This window comes from Candoia aspera, chromosome 7 (genome assembly GCF_035149785.1).
Source record: "Candoia aspera isolate rCanAsp1 chromosome 7, rCanAsp1.hap2, whole genome shotgun sequence".
Lineage (NCBI taxonomy): Eukaryota > Metazoa > Chordata > Lepidosauria > Squamata > Boidae > Candoia > Candoia aspera.
The window spans coordinates 67381020-67399025 of record NC_086159.1 but is presented as its reverse complement, the minus strand read 5'-3'; the positions used below and the strand labels follow the sequence as shown (position 1 = coordinate 67399025).

Sequence of the window (18006 nt, the reverse complement as noted above, 5' to 3'; positions counted from 1 at the left end):
TCACCTCTCTGTTTTTGAGGTTGTCTGAATTGTCAAAATAATAGGAAATACCAATATGGAAAGTAGTGGAGAAAATTTTCTGAAATTCCCTAGTTCATTGATCATGTGTGATGAAAGATCAAGTCTCCTATGAATCAAACATGACTCTCAGTGACTTTAGGGACATGTCCATATAGTTTTTTAGACAGCACCATGGAAGTTATTCACCATTCCTTTTTTCCAGATTTCAATTACCTAATCAAGCCAACAGCTCTGGAATTTCTGGATGATTTCCCATCCAAGACCTAACCACATACAATCTTCATAGCTTTTTAAGATCAGCCGAGGTGGACTAGGTGCTGTTATCTACTATAGGCCTTTACGCAATATTTTAAATATAAAATGAGGGTTTTATGTTTCTTCAGTAAAACAGTCTTACATATTAAATGTGTAAGATTTGTTGGACTTGGTAAGATCTTCAAACATAGCCACATCCCTTTATTCAGCTAACTTAAATTATAAAATAATTTTGCAGTTGCCTTTACCTACTATGTATTGCATTAGCTTCTCCATCTCAGCCCACAGTTTCAGTGCCATATTTCAGCATAAATCATATTCACATTCTGCAACCATTTTTAAGCATCCCTCATTAAATGTATACGCTTCCTTTCATTCTCTCTTTTGCTTCTGACGTTTTTCTTTCTAACAAGGAATAATTGGCATATTGAATTCTGAAGTGTAATTTTAGTTTTGCAAAATATAAAGAGTTGAATTTCTCGGTTTTTTCAACATGGAATATATATATATATATATATATATATATATATATATATATATAAATATGTTGTTCTTCAGCTAGGGGCTCAAAATTTTCTGAAGACTTTCTCCTAGATAAGACACTTTTGTTTCTTTTATACTGTTGTAATGAATTATCATTTAGTAAGCCAGGAGCAAAAGGAAACGTGGCATTCAGAAATCATTGAAAATAAATTTCAAAGAGTTTACAGCTTTTCTTTTAAAACCTTTCTTCTATAAATACTTCATAGGGTTGTTCTTGTACTGCTAAAAATGGTATACCATGATTTAGTGATACGCCCAAACAGCCTGATGATAAGGAGGATTTAAAAAAAAAAGAACTCAAGAACTTGTTAAAATTATTTGCTGACCTGTGGAAAACAAATAGAAAGGCTAGGAACAGGAGGAAAATTAATTGATCTTCTCAATTTGCATTTCTGATCCAGTTCAGGAATTGGAATGTATGCTCTTTGATTAGAAAAAAAAACTTGCAAAAATATCCAACAAGAAAGTACACACCAGAATATCAAAGTAAAATTAAAAGACATAACCTAGGTAAAACTACTTGTAAAAATATGCTCTCAGAAAATGAGTGCAATGGACTTTTTATTTTGAAAAAAAATCTACAAATTTATATGGAAATGAGCTGGAATTAATTTATCCTTGAATAAATTAAAGATGGCTGAACTGAATTTGATAGGTTTATCCTTCCGCAGTGGAGCCAGCACCCTTAGTAAGCTTTTCTTTGCAGCTTCTCTTCATTGCAGTGTTAGATGTGTTGGGCAATCTTCCCAGGATGGATGTTCTTCCCCAGCTGGGTATCCTCCTAATGTGTTGAAGTGGAATTCCCAGTACCCCCAGCATGGCTATGCATGTTTTCTAATGAATGAATTGCCTTTCTACTATTTGTGGTTTTTTTAATCATCTTTTTTAAAAAATATTTTGAAATCCATAAGCTCATATGTCATTTTTTTTTCCACCTTCTTTTTGATCTCGTTTTCACTGTCTGGTTTGTTCTTCATTGGCTTGGTCTTCCAATACTGTACCTCGTGCTTTTGAAGGCTGCAGAAACTTGAGGAAAGCAGTCAAGAAGAAAGAAGGTTGGAATGTTTCCCAGGTTTTTGATTAAGCTATCATTTGAATACTAATGATCGGGTCACATGTAAACATAAATCTAGCAAAGGAACTTCATCGTGTGATTTTTTTTTCATTTTTTCCGGGACTAATCCCTTTCCTTGTTATTAAATTCCTACCAAAAATAGAGCATAGATCTGGGATTGAAGTTAACCAGAGCAGTTTAAAGGAGGCTGGGTGTAAACTAAAATCCATTTCAAAGTGATAGATAGGGCAGGGTACAAACATAATGCTATAATAGCAGTGTGGCTGGCTGTCTTTAACAGATTTCTTCTTGAGCATTTACAACAAATGAATCCTGAACTTAAAATCAATTTTAAAAAGTACTCATTCATAAATATTTAACTTCCTCAGCAAATAACCATTTTCAGTCTGGTCTAGATTAAGCTGAAGTGGTATTTTTTTTAATCTACATGAGAACTTCACTTTCTGTACTACAACATACAACAGTATTCGTTTGGATCCAGAATAGAACAGGTTGAACTGTAGTCACACAACAGGATGTGACCTCTCCCTCATTGCAGCCCCCTGTTTCCTTACCAGTCCGCTCTTGAGGGCAAGAGTCTTCAGATGATCGTGGGATTTGGATTGTAGGGTGGAAGCATCTTGTCACAATTTTTTTGCCCCATCCGTGGTTTGTGCTTATTTTCTGTTGCTTTTGTAATAAACTGGGAACCAGGAAGAAATCCTACAAAGAACAATTTCAGTATTGTATCAACTTACTCCTGTTCTACCATTGTAGAACAGCAGGGATCAATTGGTGCTTGCTACTTTTTGAGGCCAGAAACTTGTGGCAAGTGGCAATTACCAATCAAAGCGAATATTTGTAGCTCAGGGTTGAACTGTGGAGTCCCTGGTGATCTCTGAGCCTTGTTGTTTTCTTGCAGATGTTTCATTGCCAGACTAGGCAACATATTCAGTGCGAAAAGGGAGTGGGCCTTGTTCTCTGTTTATATACCATGGCTTGTCCTGCTTGGCAATGAAACGTCTACAAGAAAACAACAAGGCTCAGAGACCACCAGAGACTTCAAGTGGTAATTAATTTCTGCCAGTTACCTAGGTATAAAAGCATAAAAACTTGGAAGAAAAAAGGGAAAAAAATATAGCAAAAAGCACAGATTACATCTCTGTATTGGTGAGAAGATTTTATCTTCCAAATTAGCATATTGGAAAGTCCATGCATAACAGGTCTAAGTTTCATACTAAGTTTCGATATGATTTAGCTGTTGGGTTGATTAGCAATGTGCTTCTGGGCTCATTTAAGACACTGGGACCTGTGTTTTCCTAACTGGTGGTATAGTGGGGGGGGGAAAAACTGAAAAAAGTAACAAATATTATTCAGGATACATTAAATTACCATACCGCATTATTTGTTACAGTTTAGGTACAACAAGATTTATACAAAGTAGTGGGGATGAAGGTGATCTATTCAAGGGTATCTATTTACTAAAATGGCGAGTGGATTTTATACATCCATATATTATGCTTTTTATACATTTATGCATGTATAAAATGATGAATAGGATTTATGTATCTGCAGAAGCATGAAATATTGCATCAAAAATCTGCTAAAATTCAAATCAGAATCTGAAATCTTCTAAATTGAGTTCTATAATTCTTGATAGAAATTTTAAAAGCTAAAAACGATTGTAGCCATTTTGATTTTGAGCCCATAAATAGTGGTACAAAGTATCTTAATTTTTAAGTGATGTACATTTGAATATAAAAAATCGCTTCAAATGTATAATTCATAATTACAGAATATTTAAAAAAATTCTTTGAGTAGCATTTTCTTTGACATTCCTAAATTCTCAAAAATAATTCTTTTTCAGAACCAAACTTGCTAATTTTAGTTTTCATTACTTTGTTAAATATAGTATGATCATATTTAATAAGCAGTTTCATAAGACACTTCCTCATACTTAGAACTTTTAAGATTTGCAGTGTTTAACATACATCAGCTTGCAGTGAAAATCTAATAAAACAATAGTACCTTATCTTTAAGCGCTCAAGTTACATATACATATCTATGAGTAATATTATACAAAGCAGAGACAAGGAGTAAGAAATAGCCCAAAAAATTAAGCTATGAGGTAAGGAAAAGGGAATATAGCTAGATCTAGTTTACACCAGCACCATTCACTATACCTTTCCGTACCTTTTTTTTAAAACTTGTAAACCATCTTTCCCCCATATCCATACACTGCTTCATACATTGCCTATTATGCTTTAAACTTCTCACCTCTCGTTTTTAGGACCTCATCAACTCCCATATTAGGTCTTGGACCGTAAATAATTTTTTAAATTTGATTTGAATGCCACATGCTCATGACTTTCTCAGTCTTCTCCTTCCTCTTGACCCATTCACTCTTTCTTCACATATTTTGTGATTGAGTTCCCGTTTATTCTGTATCTCCAATAGCAGAGAATTCTGTCGGACCAAACCATCTCAGCATAGATCTTTCATACTGCTTATGCAGATTCTTATACACAATATTTTTCTTCTCTCCACAAACATTAATTCCTTGCAACAGATCACATACTATTCACTGTTGTTCTAGCAGCATTTGCATGTGTTGAAATTGGTATATCCCTTTTCCCATCTTTAGTAAACATTCTACCAAGGTTTACAAATTAATCCATTTGCTTTAGTTTTTCATTATTTGTGTAAAACATAATAATTCACTCTTTTTTCCCTGTAAAACACAATTACCTTGGTCTTTGATACATGAATGGTCAGACCAAACTCATTCGTCATACAGTCTTTCTCCTGTTGGCTACAATAATTCAGGTTTTCCGCCAACAAATTAATACAACATCCCCAACCAACCCTCATTTAATTAATTTTTATAATACCGGACTCCTACTCTAACATCCTGCAATCATTCTACTTTTGCTGTAGTTTCTTTCACATATATTCTTTTCTCCCATATCCAATTTTCCCAAGATTACTGTTGACACTATCAAATAATGGTTTTTCCCCTATTCAAAGCCTCTTAATCCTGCTTGTAGCTATTACCAATTCTCTTAATCTTTCATCATAAGCTGTCCTAACTACCAGGAAACACACTGAGACAATGAACTGGTCTCTAATATTTATTACTAGTACTTAACAAGAATCCTAACAAACTGAAGAAGCGTGGGAAAAACCCAGACATATAACCCCCAAGGGTTAAGGCGGTCCCGATCTGTGTCTCTTTGAATGGCTGAACAGTTCCTCAGTGCTACGCATGCGCTTGACAGTCTGGATGGGAGCCCCCTGCTCGCCATCCTTACTCATGACATAAGCTATCAAATCAAGTCATGCTCTTTGATTCATTTACATGTGTACATATGAATAGAGTTTTGTTTAAATACTTCTTTCTAGACAGATGCTACCAAGCCCCATTCTCATTCAATCTTGGGTCTCTAAATAGCCCAATCACATTTTTCTGTATTCGTTTTTTTTCTACACATCCATTCATGACATCCAACAGAATAAGTTTTCCCCTGGATTGCATTTGTTCAGAATGTTGCACAATTTTCCCCCAAACCCTAGTTCTTTCATTGTCACCATTCATTGGAGTGTAACATGCAGCTTCTACCAGCATATGGATTCTTATTTCATATTCTTATTTATTTATTTAATTTCTCTACCGCCCATCTCGTAGAAAACAACCAGCATGTCACCAGTTATACTTTCATGCATCCCCTTCTTACAGGTCAGGAAGGTCCGTGGGAACATTTATAGGACCTCTGTGAGAATTATTCTAAATATCTGCTGAATAAAGTTGCTTGGATTTGGATTCTAGTTGTATAAGTCCTGTGGAGTTGCCTGAGGCATGGGCTCACCTGGTTATCTGGAAAGAGACTGAACTTGTTGGTCCTGATTAATTTGACAGGGCCCTTGGAGCTGTGAGTTCAGCCACCTGTGTTTTAGATTCTTGTCCCTCATGGTTGGTTAAGGCCTCCTAGGAGGTGACATATGGTTGGGTCCATGCAATGGTTAATGCCTCCTGTGGGACATGGTGGTGCTGCCTGCTTTGAAGAATGTGGTCATCAGCCCCTTCCTGAAGAGACCATCACTGGACTCAGCGGCGTTGGACAACTTTCATCCAGTCTCTAACCTTTCCTTTTTGGGGAAGGCTGTTGAAAAAGTGTTTAGCCTACAGCCCCAGTTCCGGATTATCTGGATCTTTTTCTGTTGAGATTCAGCCCCAGTTATAGCACTGAAACAGCATTGATTGTTCTTGCTGATAACATTTAACAGACTCCGTTTCAGGGTGGTAGATCCATCATGACCCTCCTCGGTGTCTCAGCAGCTTTTAATATCATTGATCATGGTATCCTGGACCGTACTAGTCAGTTTTGTCATACCTTGTCCAGTATATCACAAGTATTGCCAAAGACACTTACCCCAACTTGCAATTAGGATTTCCAATATAGAGACTACTTTGCAAGCTAGTTTACTGTTGTACATGCTAATTTCATTTTAACAATCTGTTTCAAAATCAATTTGATTGAATCTCCATCAAATAGACTTTCCATCTGAAATCAGATGCCTCCAGCTTGATTCGATTATAGACATATTTGGAATATTCCATTCTTCAAAAAGATTAGCTGAGAAAGCTTGGGTTTTAGTAGTAATTTAATTTTAAAATTGACTGTGGTCAAGCAATAGTGTACCTTCATTATAATTTTCCTTATTCTGCTGATTAAAATTAAAAAGCCATATTTATCTCTTCAACTTAGTCATTTTTGTGTTAGGATTTAACAAAATCTGGTTTCAGTGGCCAGAAAGAGGAAGAGTGAGTAGGGAAGGATAATTGTTATCCATCCCAAAGTCTTGAATCCAGATGAATTATGTTCATTTGAAATGGTTGGTAAAAATAGTACATTTCAGAATAACTGCTGGAACTATTTGTTAAAATAGGATAAAGGTTGAAATAAATGAAATAGTCATCCTTTTAGATTAATAAGTTATTTTGCAATCAAACACAGGATAAAGATTTCATATCCAACTGTATGCTATGTTAAGTAGCTTAGCTTAAAATGTGCAGAATTGATTTTGTCTATCTGTTCAATTCTATTTGGAAAATCTAAAATCTAATGTCTGATTGGATTGATGGATTTTTGAGACTGATTTTAAAAAAGGATTTTGCATGGCACAAAAAGCCCTATCGAATCATCAAATCAAATTGGAGGCATATGATTTCAGATGGAAAGTCTATTTAGTTGGAGATTCAATCAAACTGATTTTGAAACAGATTACTAAAATGAAATTTTGCACAGCTGTATCAAGTATATATTGAAATTTAAATCCATGGGTAATCATGCTTTATTATAGTCATTCAAATTTCAAGGAACGCTAATTCAGTTTCAGAGAAGTAGAAGGAAAATCTTAACAGGGAATGTATTTTGGGCAGCTTTTCTAAAATATAGTTGTGTTTTTTTTTCAGTCCAGGTCCATTATTGAGGGATATTAAGGCTGCAGTTCTAAAGTCCATTTCTAGGAGTTGAGCTTCATTTAACAGAGTGGGATTTACTAAGATGTTATTGCAGTAACTATAATCCCTGCACCTTTTACTTTTATGATTTTCAATTATTTCAACATTGCAATTTCTTTCTTAAAAGATTAGGTTGGCCTTGGGGGCAGTGGATATGAAGTTTCAGATTTCTGTGCATCTTTTCTCCTGCCTTTTAAAGTACTAGCTTTATGATTGCACATAATTATTATATGTACAAAAAATGTAATTTTGGGATTTTTTTTCTGGGTTTTTTTCTGTGGTTCTAGGTCATCTTTACACCCAGCTTACCTTACACTGCTCTGGCATGAAGTAGACAGACTCACTCTGCAGTCTTTCTAGTGAATCTGTCTATATTTCGGTAAATGTTTGGCAGTGCAGTCCCATCTCTCATTTCTGGCTTACTGTCCTAATTTTCCTTCTGAATCCCCAGAATGCAATGTTGTGCATGGAATGCAGGGTTGAGGCTGGCATTGAATCTTCATGACTTTTTATCTTGTGAGGAGCCTGTGCAACATTTGGTTTTGATTGTTTAGCAAAGTTGTCCGACTTAAGAGAGGGCAAATTATCCTTCCTATGGTTAAATGTTCCCCGTTTTTTATTCTCATAGTGCTATTAAAGAAGAAAACACAGATAATGAGCAGGAGAAAAAGGATGAAAAGGGCATTTCTGAAAGAGAAAATAATGAGCTGGAAGCAGTAAGTATTGTGGTAATAGACCTTGTCATTTATTAATAATGACACTTGTTTTTTCTGGGAACCTTGATTAAAGCAGACAGAGAAAATATAATTTCTGTCTGGTAGTCATGTTTTTAACAAAAATAGAGAGGACATAATACATATAAATAAATGACTGTGAGAAGCATTATTTTCTTCATAATTCAGCTTAATATTTAGAGGCTGTGCATATAATTTGTTTTAGGATCAAATTAAAATGTTGCTTAAAAATAAACAGTGGGGGAGTTCCTGTTTTTGGTTCTTTTTTTATTCTTGTAGGAAGATGGACATGAGCCCAGCGATCATGAGGATGAGGAGGAAGAAGATGATGAAGATGAAGATCTGGAGGTGGTTGAAAGTTCAGATGAATCCGATTCTGACTCTGATGAAAAAGGTAAGCTAGATAGGCAGACATAGACAGATAGACAGACAGGCTTAACCTGTTACCTTTTTCTCCTTTGACCTAAATAGGTATTTTAAGATTAAGACAGACAGTCTGGAGACTACATTTAATATCTGTTTCATGAAGCAGCTCATGATTAGATGACATAGCAAGATCAGTAAATCTCTATGGTTATAAATGAGACGTTAGAGGATTTTTTTTAGTAGCTTTTCTGCTTTTAAGTTAATGCTCAGTTTACTTTTGGCTTTCAGATTTATAATACAAATATAAAAGTTAAATCTACTTTGATAAGAATGAACATACAGCTTTAAAATGGTATGCTTGTTTTTTAGGCAATAGGTCATTCATAAATCATGCATCTCAGATTAAGATTTCTTAGTTGTAAGCATGTCCTTTAATTGCAGCGTTATTGTTAAAAGCATATGCTAAAAATAAGATTTAGTGATGAACAAGTAAAAAGAACTGTTAACTGAAATCAGACTTTAATGCAGATGCCATCAGTTTTTCCTATTTAAAGGACTATAATATAGATAGTCTTTATCTAGGAAAAGAATGGTAATATAAATATATTGGAAATGTTTAATATGGATGTGCAAAAAATTTGGGGCACCTATCCAATCTGGAATTTCCTCATCTAGATTCTATTGTTTTTTTAATACAGGTAATCCTCGAGTTATGACGGCAATTGGGACTGGAATTTCCATTGCTACGCGATGCGGTTGTAAACTGCCATGTCATGTGACTGCATCACTTAGCTACAGCAATCCCTGCAGTCCCCATTGCCGTCGTCAAGCGAGGATCGTGGGTTGTTAAGCGAGCACCTTGTTGCAACTTCCTGCCGGCTTCCAGAAACCAGTCAAGTGGGGAAGCTGGCAGGAAGTTGCAAGTCACAGGCAGCTCGCAAGCAGAATGGCTGGCAGGTACGTGGCTGCTGCTGGGTGGGAGAGGGAGTGAGGCTGTCTGCGGGTGGCCAGGGAGGCGTGGTGCAAGCTCTGTGAGGCTTGAGGTGGCTGCTGCCAGGTGGGGGAGGGTGCTGCGTGGCCAAGGAGGGTACGCAAGTGGTTGGGGAGGGGCAGTACAAGTGCAGCAAGTCTTGGGGAGGGTGCTCAGGTGGTAGGGGAGGTGCGAGTGCAGTGGGGCTTGGAGTGGCTTCTGCCCGGGGGAGGACATGTGCGGGTGCGTGAGTGACCAGGGAGGCATGAAATGAGTGCAGCAAGGCTTGGGGAGGGTGTGGGTGGCCGTTGAGGCACAGTACAAATATAGAGGGACTGGGGGAGAGTGAGTGGGTGGGGGAGACATACCCGAATAACTTGCGACCTTCCCTGCCAGCTTCTCCATTGACTTTGTTTGTGGGAAGCCGGCAGGGAAGGCGCAAATTGTGATCACATGACCACAAGATGCAGCAATCTTTGTAAGTGTGAGCTGGTTGTCAAATGCCCAGATTGTGATCATGTGACCGCGGGGGTGCTGGAACAGCCAGAACTTTGCTGACCACTCGTTCAGCACCAGCACAACTTCGAATGGTTGCTGAATGTGTGGTTGTTAACCAAGGACTAGCTGTATTCAAACGCTTTGAGGATATTGAGTTGGCTTAAAAATATTCACCTTACATTCATCCTGTAATGTTAAGTTTGATTGATTTCACACACTTGTATTAAATGGTCTTTCTTAGTTTTAAGTTTTTGAGTGCCGCAATGCATTAAAATCTTTCTATTGCTTTTAATTTCCTCAATTATAGCGAATTATCAGGCAGATTTAGCAAACATTACATGTGAAATTGCCATAAAACAGAAGCTGATTGATGAACTAGAGAATAGCCAACGAAGGCTTCAGACTTTGAAAAGGCAGTATGAGGAAAAGCTAATGATGCTACAGCATAAGATTCGAGACACTCAGCTTGAAAGAGATCAGGTGCTTCAGAACCTGGGTAAGACAGTTGTCACTCACTTTTATAAAGTACACCAAGAATTTTTTTTAAAACATTATGCAGTAATTAAACAAAATGAGAACCAAAGTAGATAATTGGATTAGGAGACTTTAATTTTTAAAAATTTATTATTGATAAAAACAGTAATTTAATAGGTCTACATAAAAATATCCAGTGGGGTTGTCAGATCTTTGAGGAGGCCAGGTCATGAAACAGACATTCCAAGAACTACTAGAACTGACTTTGTTGTTACTAACAGAGCCTTGAAAGCCTGCTATAGAGACTCCCTTCCATTCTTATACCAGAGAGAATTGAGGTGAGTCAGTCTTGGGTTTCTTTGTCACTCCCTCCTCTTTTCCCGAGATTAGTTAGTGCTTATGTAATACCTAATTCAAGGCCATTTCTGCACTCCTCTACAGGAGTGGAATAACATATTCACGGTCTATTGCAGTCATCGTGAGGAACTACCACCTACTTCTGCAGATCTGAGCAACAAGACACATTCCATATTAGGGAGGAATTATGTTGAACCTGTGGCAAAAGCTTGAAGTTTGTTTATTATTTCAACAATTTATAGGCCACCCATCTTGCTATTGTGACTCTAGGAGGGTAACATGAAGTAAAATAAAAAACCAACAACCTAAATAATTCGAAACAATTATAGTCATAATTAGTATATAGTGTGCTGGAGGTCCAGTAACTCCCTTCTGTCTTACAGGTCTGTAACAAACAGACAAACAACAAGCAGCATTTGGGTTTTGGCCCCAATATGATCTATCATTACCTCCCCAAGTCCTCATGGGAAGGCAGAAATTTGGAATAGTTTAAAAAGGCACCCAGTGCTGAAAACCAGTTCCTTCCCCCTACCTTGCATGATTTCCTCTAGCCAGTTCTTCGTGCAATCACTATTGCTGTGCATCTCAAACATTTTACCAGGATTTTGCAAAAGGGTATTTTTCCTTTTTTGGTGGCAACGTCAGCTCTCTCAAATCCAATTTATCTTTGTGAATAGCAGCAATGGTAAAGCTGTGGACCGCTTCTCGCTTGTGGCTTAGGTGTGATGTGATGCCCCTTTAAATTTGTTAAATGTGTATTGGATCAAGACTTGCTTTTCAGAGTGTGGTGAATGTTGTGCTTTCTCTTACATTGTGTGGGGCTCCTATTATTTGGCTAGCTGAATGATGGTTACTAATGTAAAGATTCTTCACGTGAGCTCCAGCTAAAGGCCATGTTGCCCTGATAAGCATTAGACTAGGGACAGATGAGGAGAAAGTTCTTGTGGTCTTCTCCTGCGTCCGTGGCAGCCAGCTGGCACATCAGAAGGGAGACCGTGCTACGAGATGTACAAACCCCCGAAGAAGCAGATTTTCTTTTCCTCCCCTTGTAAAAAATATCTGGCAAAAGGGAAAGTATGTAGGGGCATAATTTTCTAACAAAAACTGAAAGATGACACGACTTAGCTTGGTGGCACAATTTAAGCCTAGAATGCGTGTGATCATAATTCAGGGGGCTGAGAAATCCATTATCGTTGTTAGGCTCAGTGGAGTCCTGCTCAGAAGAAAAAGCAAAAAAGATTAAAACTGAATATGAGAAGAAGCTCCAGTCCATGAATAAAGAACTACAGAGGCTTCAGGCAGCCCAGAAAGAACACGCACGATTACTTAAAAATCAGTCTCAGTATGAAAAGCAACTGAAAAAATTGCAACAGGATGTGACAGAAATGAAGAAAACCAAGGTACCCCACCTCACTTCACAAACTCTAGTATACTGTGCATCCACCTGAATGATCAGCTGTGTTTCCAGATACTTTGTGTTTCTTTCTGGTGCTTGGAATCAGTTGAATGGCTTGGCAAGACTGCAGGTACACCCATTGTTCATAAACAGAAATGGCCACTTACCAATAATGTTTGTAACCTCCATCTCCACTCACATGTGGGAGTTTTCACAACTGTCCCCTTGTATATTTCTTCTTGGGTGCAAACGTTGTGTTGCTCTTAGCATAAGAACTGAAGCTACCAATGGCTTTTGGCACCCACTTCAGTAAGTTACAATGTGATAAACAGTAATTGAATTGATTTCTGCTCAGTAATTGATTGACCTGCCTATGGTAATGAACAAAAATAGCCAGGAGAGAGATTATTATAGGTAATCTAGTGCCATGAATGATATGTAGTTTACCTATAGCAAAAAGGCTTAATGTAAAGGAGTGTCACTGTGTTTCGTGAAGAGAGAATTTATATTTTAAAGATGGCTAAATAACTTTTGTACAGGTTCGTTTAATGAAACAAATGAAAGAAGAACAAGAGAAAGCAAGAATGAATGAATCTAGAAGAAACAAAGAGATTGCACAGCTTAAAAAAGAACAGCGAAAACGAGAGGTGATTAGTAGATTGGCAAAATCTATCTGTTGCATTTATGTGAGATAAAAGTAAATATATTTAAAGCTTAAGTTGAAATGGAGCCAAAGTATTGGGATTTGGTATCATAACTGTGGGGAATTTAGTTTGGAATGCATTATGTCTTGAGAGTAAGGATGAAGATGCTTTGATTGTCTAAATAGAGATTATGTGGAATTAGGCAAAGAATGTGCCATAATAACTGATAAGGCCAGAAAGGTGTAAGAAAAAAAAATATGCCAGACATTTGGAGAGGCCTCTGGCCAGTGATGGAGGAGTTGAAATACTTGATTTTAAAGTAGAACATAGATCTAGCAAATGAGTATAACAGAAATGTAACTGACTATTTTCCCTGTCAGCAAACTAGAGAGCAATGTTTCTCAACTGTGGCAACTTTAAGGTGTGTGGACTTCAACTCCCAGAATTCCCCAGCCAGCCATGCAAACAATAAGATGAAAATCCAATATCCAATATCTCCCTTACTTTTAAAGGGGGGGGGATATTGCATGTAAGGAATCATTAGGCCTTGTTTTTGAGCAGCTCATTAAGTCTTGATCATGTATTTGGTCTTCCTGTTAAATTTATAGGCAACTCATCTATCAAACATGGTAGTCCAACTTTGTAAATCTGGATGTGCGCTGTTTTTCCAACATTTCATGCTGTCCTCTTGGTCTCTCAATCCATAATTCTCCATGTAACTGTGATATTGAGTTTTTGATAGATACAGTAACTTAAAAGTACATTCCCAACTCTAAAACATATTGAGCTTTTAAGTATAATACTAACAATATAAACTTAGGAATTGGCTTAATATGATTATTTTTCTTTACAGCATCAGCTAAAACTTGTGGAGGCTCAAAAGAGGAACCAGGAAGTTATTCTACGCCGCAGAACTGAAGAGGTACCAGACTATTTCAGTTCTGCCATCTGTGTGCAAATTATTATATATAATCTAATTTTTAAGCTTTTCGGTTATTAAAATAGTTCCCTATTTTAGGTTACAGCGCTTCGCAGACAAGCCAGACCTATGTCTGATAAAGTGTCTGGGAGGGTGAGTCGGAAGCTGAGTTTACCTGAGCACTCAAATCAAGAAGCTGGGTCCTCAGTAGACAGTGATGGATCAAGAGCGGTCTCCCAACAGAAGATGAGAATACCCATAGCGAGGGTCCAAGCATTACCTGCATCAAATGGAACCAAGTAATGCTTCACAAATACTATTTTGTGTATATTAAAATGAATAAATACTCTACTAGTTTAGCCTGGCAGATGATCAGCACAATTTCATAAGAACATTACCTTAGACTGCAATTCTGTGGCTGGTTGGACAGTGTTCTAGGGACTATACTCAGACCCTCTTCCAAGTTAAATCCCCCAGATTCTTCTCTTCCCAGTGCTACGGCCTCAGAAGCTTATTGATCCCAGCATCAGAAACTGATATTGAGAAAAGGTGAAGGGGGCTTTTTGAAAGACAATCTTGAACCGGCTGAGGATCCGAAGGGCCCTTATTCCTCTCACTCCTTTCCCAGACACCCAAACTATGGGGATGAATTATAACAGTGGTAGATCTGTTACGATTTCATTTTCTTCCTCCTCTGGGCAATTTGGGGGATTATAATGGAGGAGGCAGGAACCTGCAACAGGATTGCTGCTTCTCCAACTCCATATTGTCTTCAGTGTGGCCAATAGTTCTCCAGGATAACAGACAAGAGTTCTGTTTCTGCTGGGAGAAGCCTGAGATTGGACCTTGGACCTTCTGTGTCCTTTTTACTGAGCATGTGTCCCTTTTATTGAGCACCCTTCTCCCTGTTAGAAATCATGCCCTGCAAATTCTTCATTTTCTTCCCTTAACACTGTTTGTAAATAGCAGATGAATTAGAAATAGAAGTGCAGTGAAAACCAGCAGTGGTCTTTTGAGTGGGCTTTTTATTGTAACTGTAGGCATTAGAAGCCACAACATTTATTGAGGTTTCATAATTTATTTTTACATGTCAGCATAGTTTATTTTAAATATAGACACACGCATAATTATTTTTATACACATGTATCACACATCAGTTCTGACCATCTTTTTCACACTTTAAGAAAATAGCTAAAATTGGCATATTTATTGCTTACATATAGATGTAAATGGGAAAAAGCCTAACATCTTTTTTTTGTTTTTTTGTTTTTGTTTTTAAGAAGGGTCTCTCCAAATTATTGAACATTATTGAACATCTCCAGGTTTCACATTTGATGATTTTACATTTCTGCTAGGGATATGATGCCAGAGACGATAAATGAAACATTACTTTTGGGAACTATTGGATTTAAATGTTCGAACATGCATGCTTAAAAACAAAATAGCTATCAAGAGAAGTTTGCAATAGTATTGAACACGTATCTGGAAGCAACATTTAGATTTTCTGAAAATCAGTACTACTACTCTCCCTGCCAAAGGTTTTAAGCATTAAGGCTGGTGTTTCTCCTATTGTTGGTGGCTCTAAATGTTATGCTATGTCATTTGAATGCCATACATCTCTGAATTGTTTTCAGGAGTAAGTATCAAAGAAAAGCAATGACTTCAAGAGTTTATACTTCCAAGAGTGCAAGAATGAAATGGCAGTTACTTGAACGGAGATTAACGGAAATTATTATGCAGAAGATGACTATATCTAATATGGAAACTGATATGAATAGATTATTGAAGGTACAGCATTTTGCAGATACCCTGTTAAATGTTATGGCATTTAAAAATTGTCATTTTTGCATTAGGTGAAAAACATGGTATTGCCTTTGGTGAAAATTTTGCATTACCTCCAAAGTGATATACATGTGTATATGATGCAGATGCTAAAACGTTTAAAGACCAACTGTTTTTGCATTATAGATACTGTACACTTGTTTCTTTCCCACAAAAGTACAGTGAACATAATAGATTTAATATACTTCTTTTTCCACTATAAAATATTGGGGTGGTTGCATTTCCCAGCTGATTCTTATGTACACTTTTGAATTTTAGCAACGTGAAGAACTTACCAAAAGGAAAGAAAAGCTTTCCAGAAGAAGGGAGAGAATAATCAAAGAGGGTGGCCCAGATGTAGATAAAAACATCCATAATATCAACGAAGAGATAGAGTCACTAATGGCCAATATAGATTACATCAATGACAGTATTTCTGACTGCCAAGCAAATATCATGCAAATGGAAGAAGCAAAGGTAGGTTTAAACTATTAAGTTTAAATAGGTAATGAAATTATCTTTGGGCCTTTTACTTCCTATGAAATTAACTTTATGTAGGAGTGCCTTTGAAAATATTGTGTCTAAGCTGCCACCAGCACAAGGTACAAGGATCGTTGATGACTGAACTGAACCATCTGGATTGGTGGAGACAATTTAAGATATTGGTGTTGACCTTTACAGCCTTAAAGGGCTTAAGATCTGATTGTCTGAGGCTATATGGATATATGGCTATATCTCCAATTATCAACTGGTCCTGTAACTTAGATTAACAAGACAAGCTCTGTGGAAGATGCCCCCTTTGCCAGGCCTTTTGTCCACTGGTATGTGGGAGGAAGACATCACAGTGGCCACCAACCTTGGAATGTTTTTTCTGAAGCTCATTTGGCTTACATTCTGCCAGCATTAGCAAAAGGATAAAGACACATCACTTTCACCAACCTTAATTGATTTTTAATTACTTTGGTTTTACCATGAGTGGTTATATAAATCCAGTAAAGAAAAAAAAAACTGGTTTCATGCATTCTGTTGTTCACCGTTTGTATTGAAATGGGTGCAATTTTTCCTGGTTGTAATTTATACTGGTCAATGACTGAAATAAATATTTGATTTGATTTATATTTTGTATGCAGGTAGAACTATCAGTTCTGCTGCACTGGTAACATTTTTTTTCTATCTCTCTTTGAGGAACATTTTTCATCTGTGAGAGCTTCGAGGCCATAGTTGGAATTTTCCTTTATTTGATATTAAATCGTTCTTCAATATTTTTTTGTATGATATATTCAATTCTGTGTATTCTGATCTCTTGTGCAAAAAAGATACATAATTGCTTGTGTTGAAATTACGGCTAATTTTAGTGTATTAAAACTGTCGTTTTAATAATACAGATTCAACTTTACAAAAAGTTTTTGTCTGATAATTTTTTTAATTAATAAAGTGCCAATTTCAAAAGTTCTTAATTTAGGTCTAATACAGTAACCCCTACATAGCATGCAGATGAATTTCTGGCTGTTTTCTCTTGTTTGTACAGGAGGAAGGAGAAACTTTAGATGTCACAGCTGTTATTAACGCCTGCACTCTCACTGAGGCTCGTTATTTACTTGACCATTTCCTTACCATGGGCATTAATAAGGTAATCAGCAGAGTGAGGGGTTTTTTACTGGAATTAGGGGAGCTGGGGGTGGTGACGACTGACAGGAAGCTCTGGCGTGGGCTGGTCCATGAAGTCACGAGTCGGAAGTGACTGAACGAATAAACAACAACAGTTGAAACCATTGTTTGACTAAGAGGCAGAGCATTTTTTTTTCAGAGTATTCAGTGATTACAAAATAACCATTGACTTTTAGGTGAGCACCCATACATAACAAAAATTGTATGCCTTTGTGCATGTACAGTAGCTGCCTATCTTGGCTTCTCAAAGGAAGTAAAATAAGGCAATTTTGCATCTTCAACAGGGTCTCCAAGCAGCTCAAAAAGAGGCACAAATCAAAGTTCTTGAAGGACGCCTTAAGCAAACGGAAATCACCAGTGCTACCCAAAACCAACTCTTATTTCACATGTTGAAAGAGAAAGCAGAATTAAATCCTGAACTAGATGCTCTCCTGGGCCATGCGTTACAAGGTAACTTGAACGTTCTACAAAATGGAATCACACTGCCCGCTTGGTTTGCTTATGAAGCATGGTGTACGGAATGTGTTTCCATTAGTGATTTATGAATAGATGCTGTACTTAAATTATATGATAAAATATGACTCAAAGTTTGTGCATGCGAAGCGGTTTGGTTCTTGTTGCAAATAACCTGTTCTGCACCAAGGAAATGCAAGGAAAAAAATTATGTAGTTAATTGGTCTTACAGCATGAACTCAATTACCAGGTAATTTATCTACAGAATTAAAGGTTCTACAAATTGGAGTATTTAAAATAAAATGCTCAGTA

At 37.0% G+C, this 18006-nt stretch overlaps 1 protein-coding gene across 7 annotated transcripts in view; it reads left to right on the top strand.

Moving 5' to 3' along the window:
• The window catches only part of KIF21A (kinesin family member 21A), a 95949-nt gene that overhangs the window by 49253 nt on the left and 28690 nt on the right, over nucleotides 1-18006 (top strand). For 6 of the 7 annotated variants that reach the window (XM_063307974.1, XM_063307970.1, XM_063307972.1 and 3 more), the window contains exons 12-23: nucleotides 1836-1874; nucleotides 8023-8110; nucleotides 8408-8522; nucleotides 10270-10458; nucleotides 11994-12193; nucleotides 12729-12836; nucleotides 13687-13755; nucleotides 13852-14051; nucleotides 15387-15540; nucleotides 15853-16050; nucleotides 17102-17203; nucleotides 17526-17691. In XM_063307974.1, the coding sequence (XP_063164044.1) occupies nucleotides 1836-1874; nucleotides 8023-8110; nucleotides 8408-8522; nucleotides 10270-10458; nucleotides 11994-12193; nucleotides 12729-12836; nucleotides 13687-13755; nucleotides 13852-14051; nucleotides 15387-15540; nucleotides 15853-16050; nucleotides 17102-17203; nucleotides 17526-17691 (1628 nt within the window). The remainder of the gene's footprint in view (nucleotides 1-1835; nucleotides 1875-8022; nucleotides 8111-8407; nucleotides 8523-10269; nucleotides 10459-11993; nucleotides 12194-12728; nucleotides 12837-13686; nucleotides 13756-13851; nucleotides 14052-15386; nucleotides 15541-15852; nucleotides 16051-17101; nucleotides 17204-17525; nucleotides 17692-18006) is intronic. The other variant, XM_063307971.1, reaches the window with a different exon arrangement.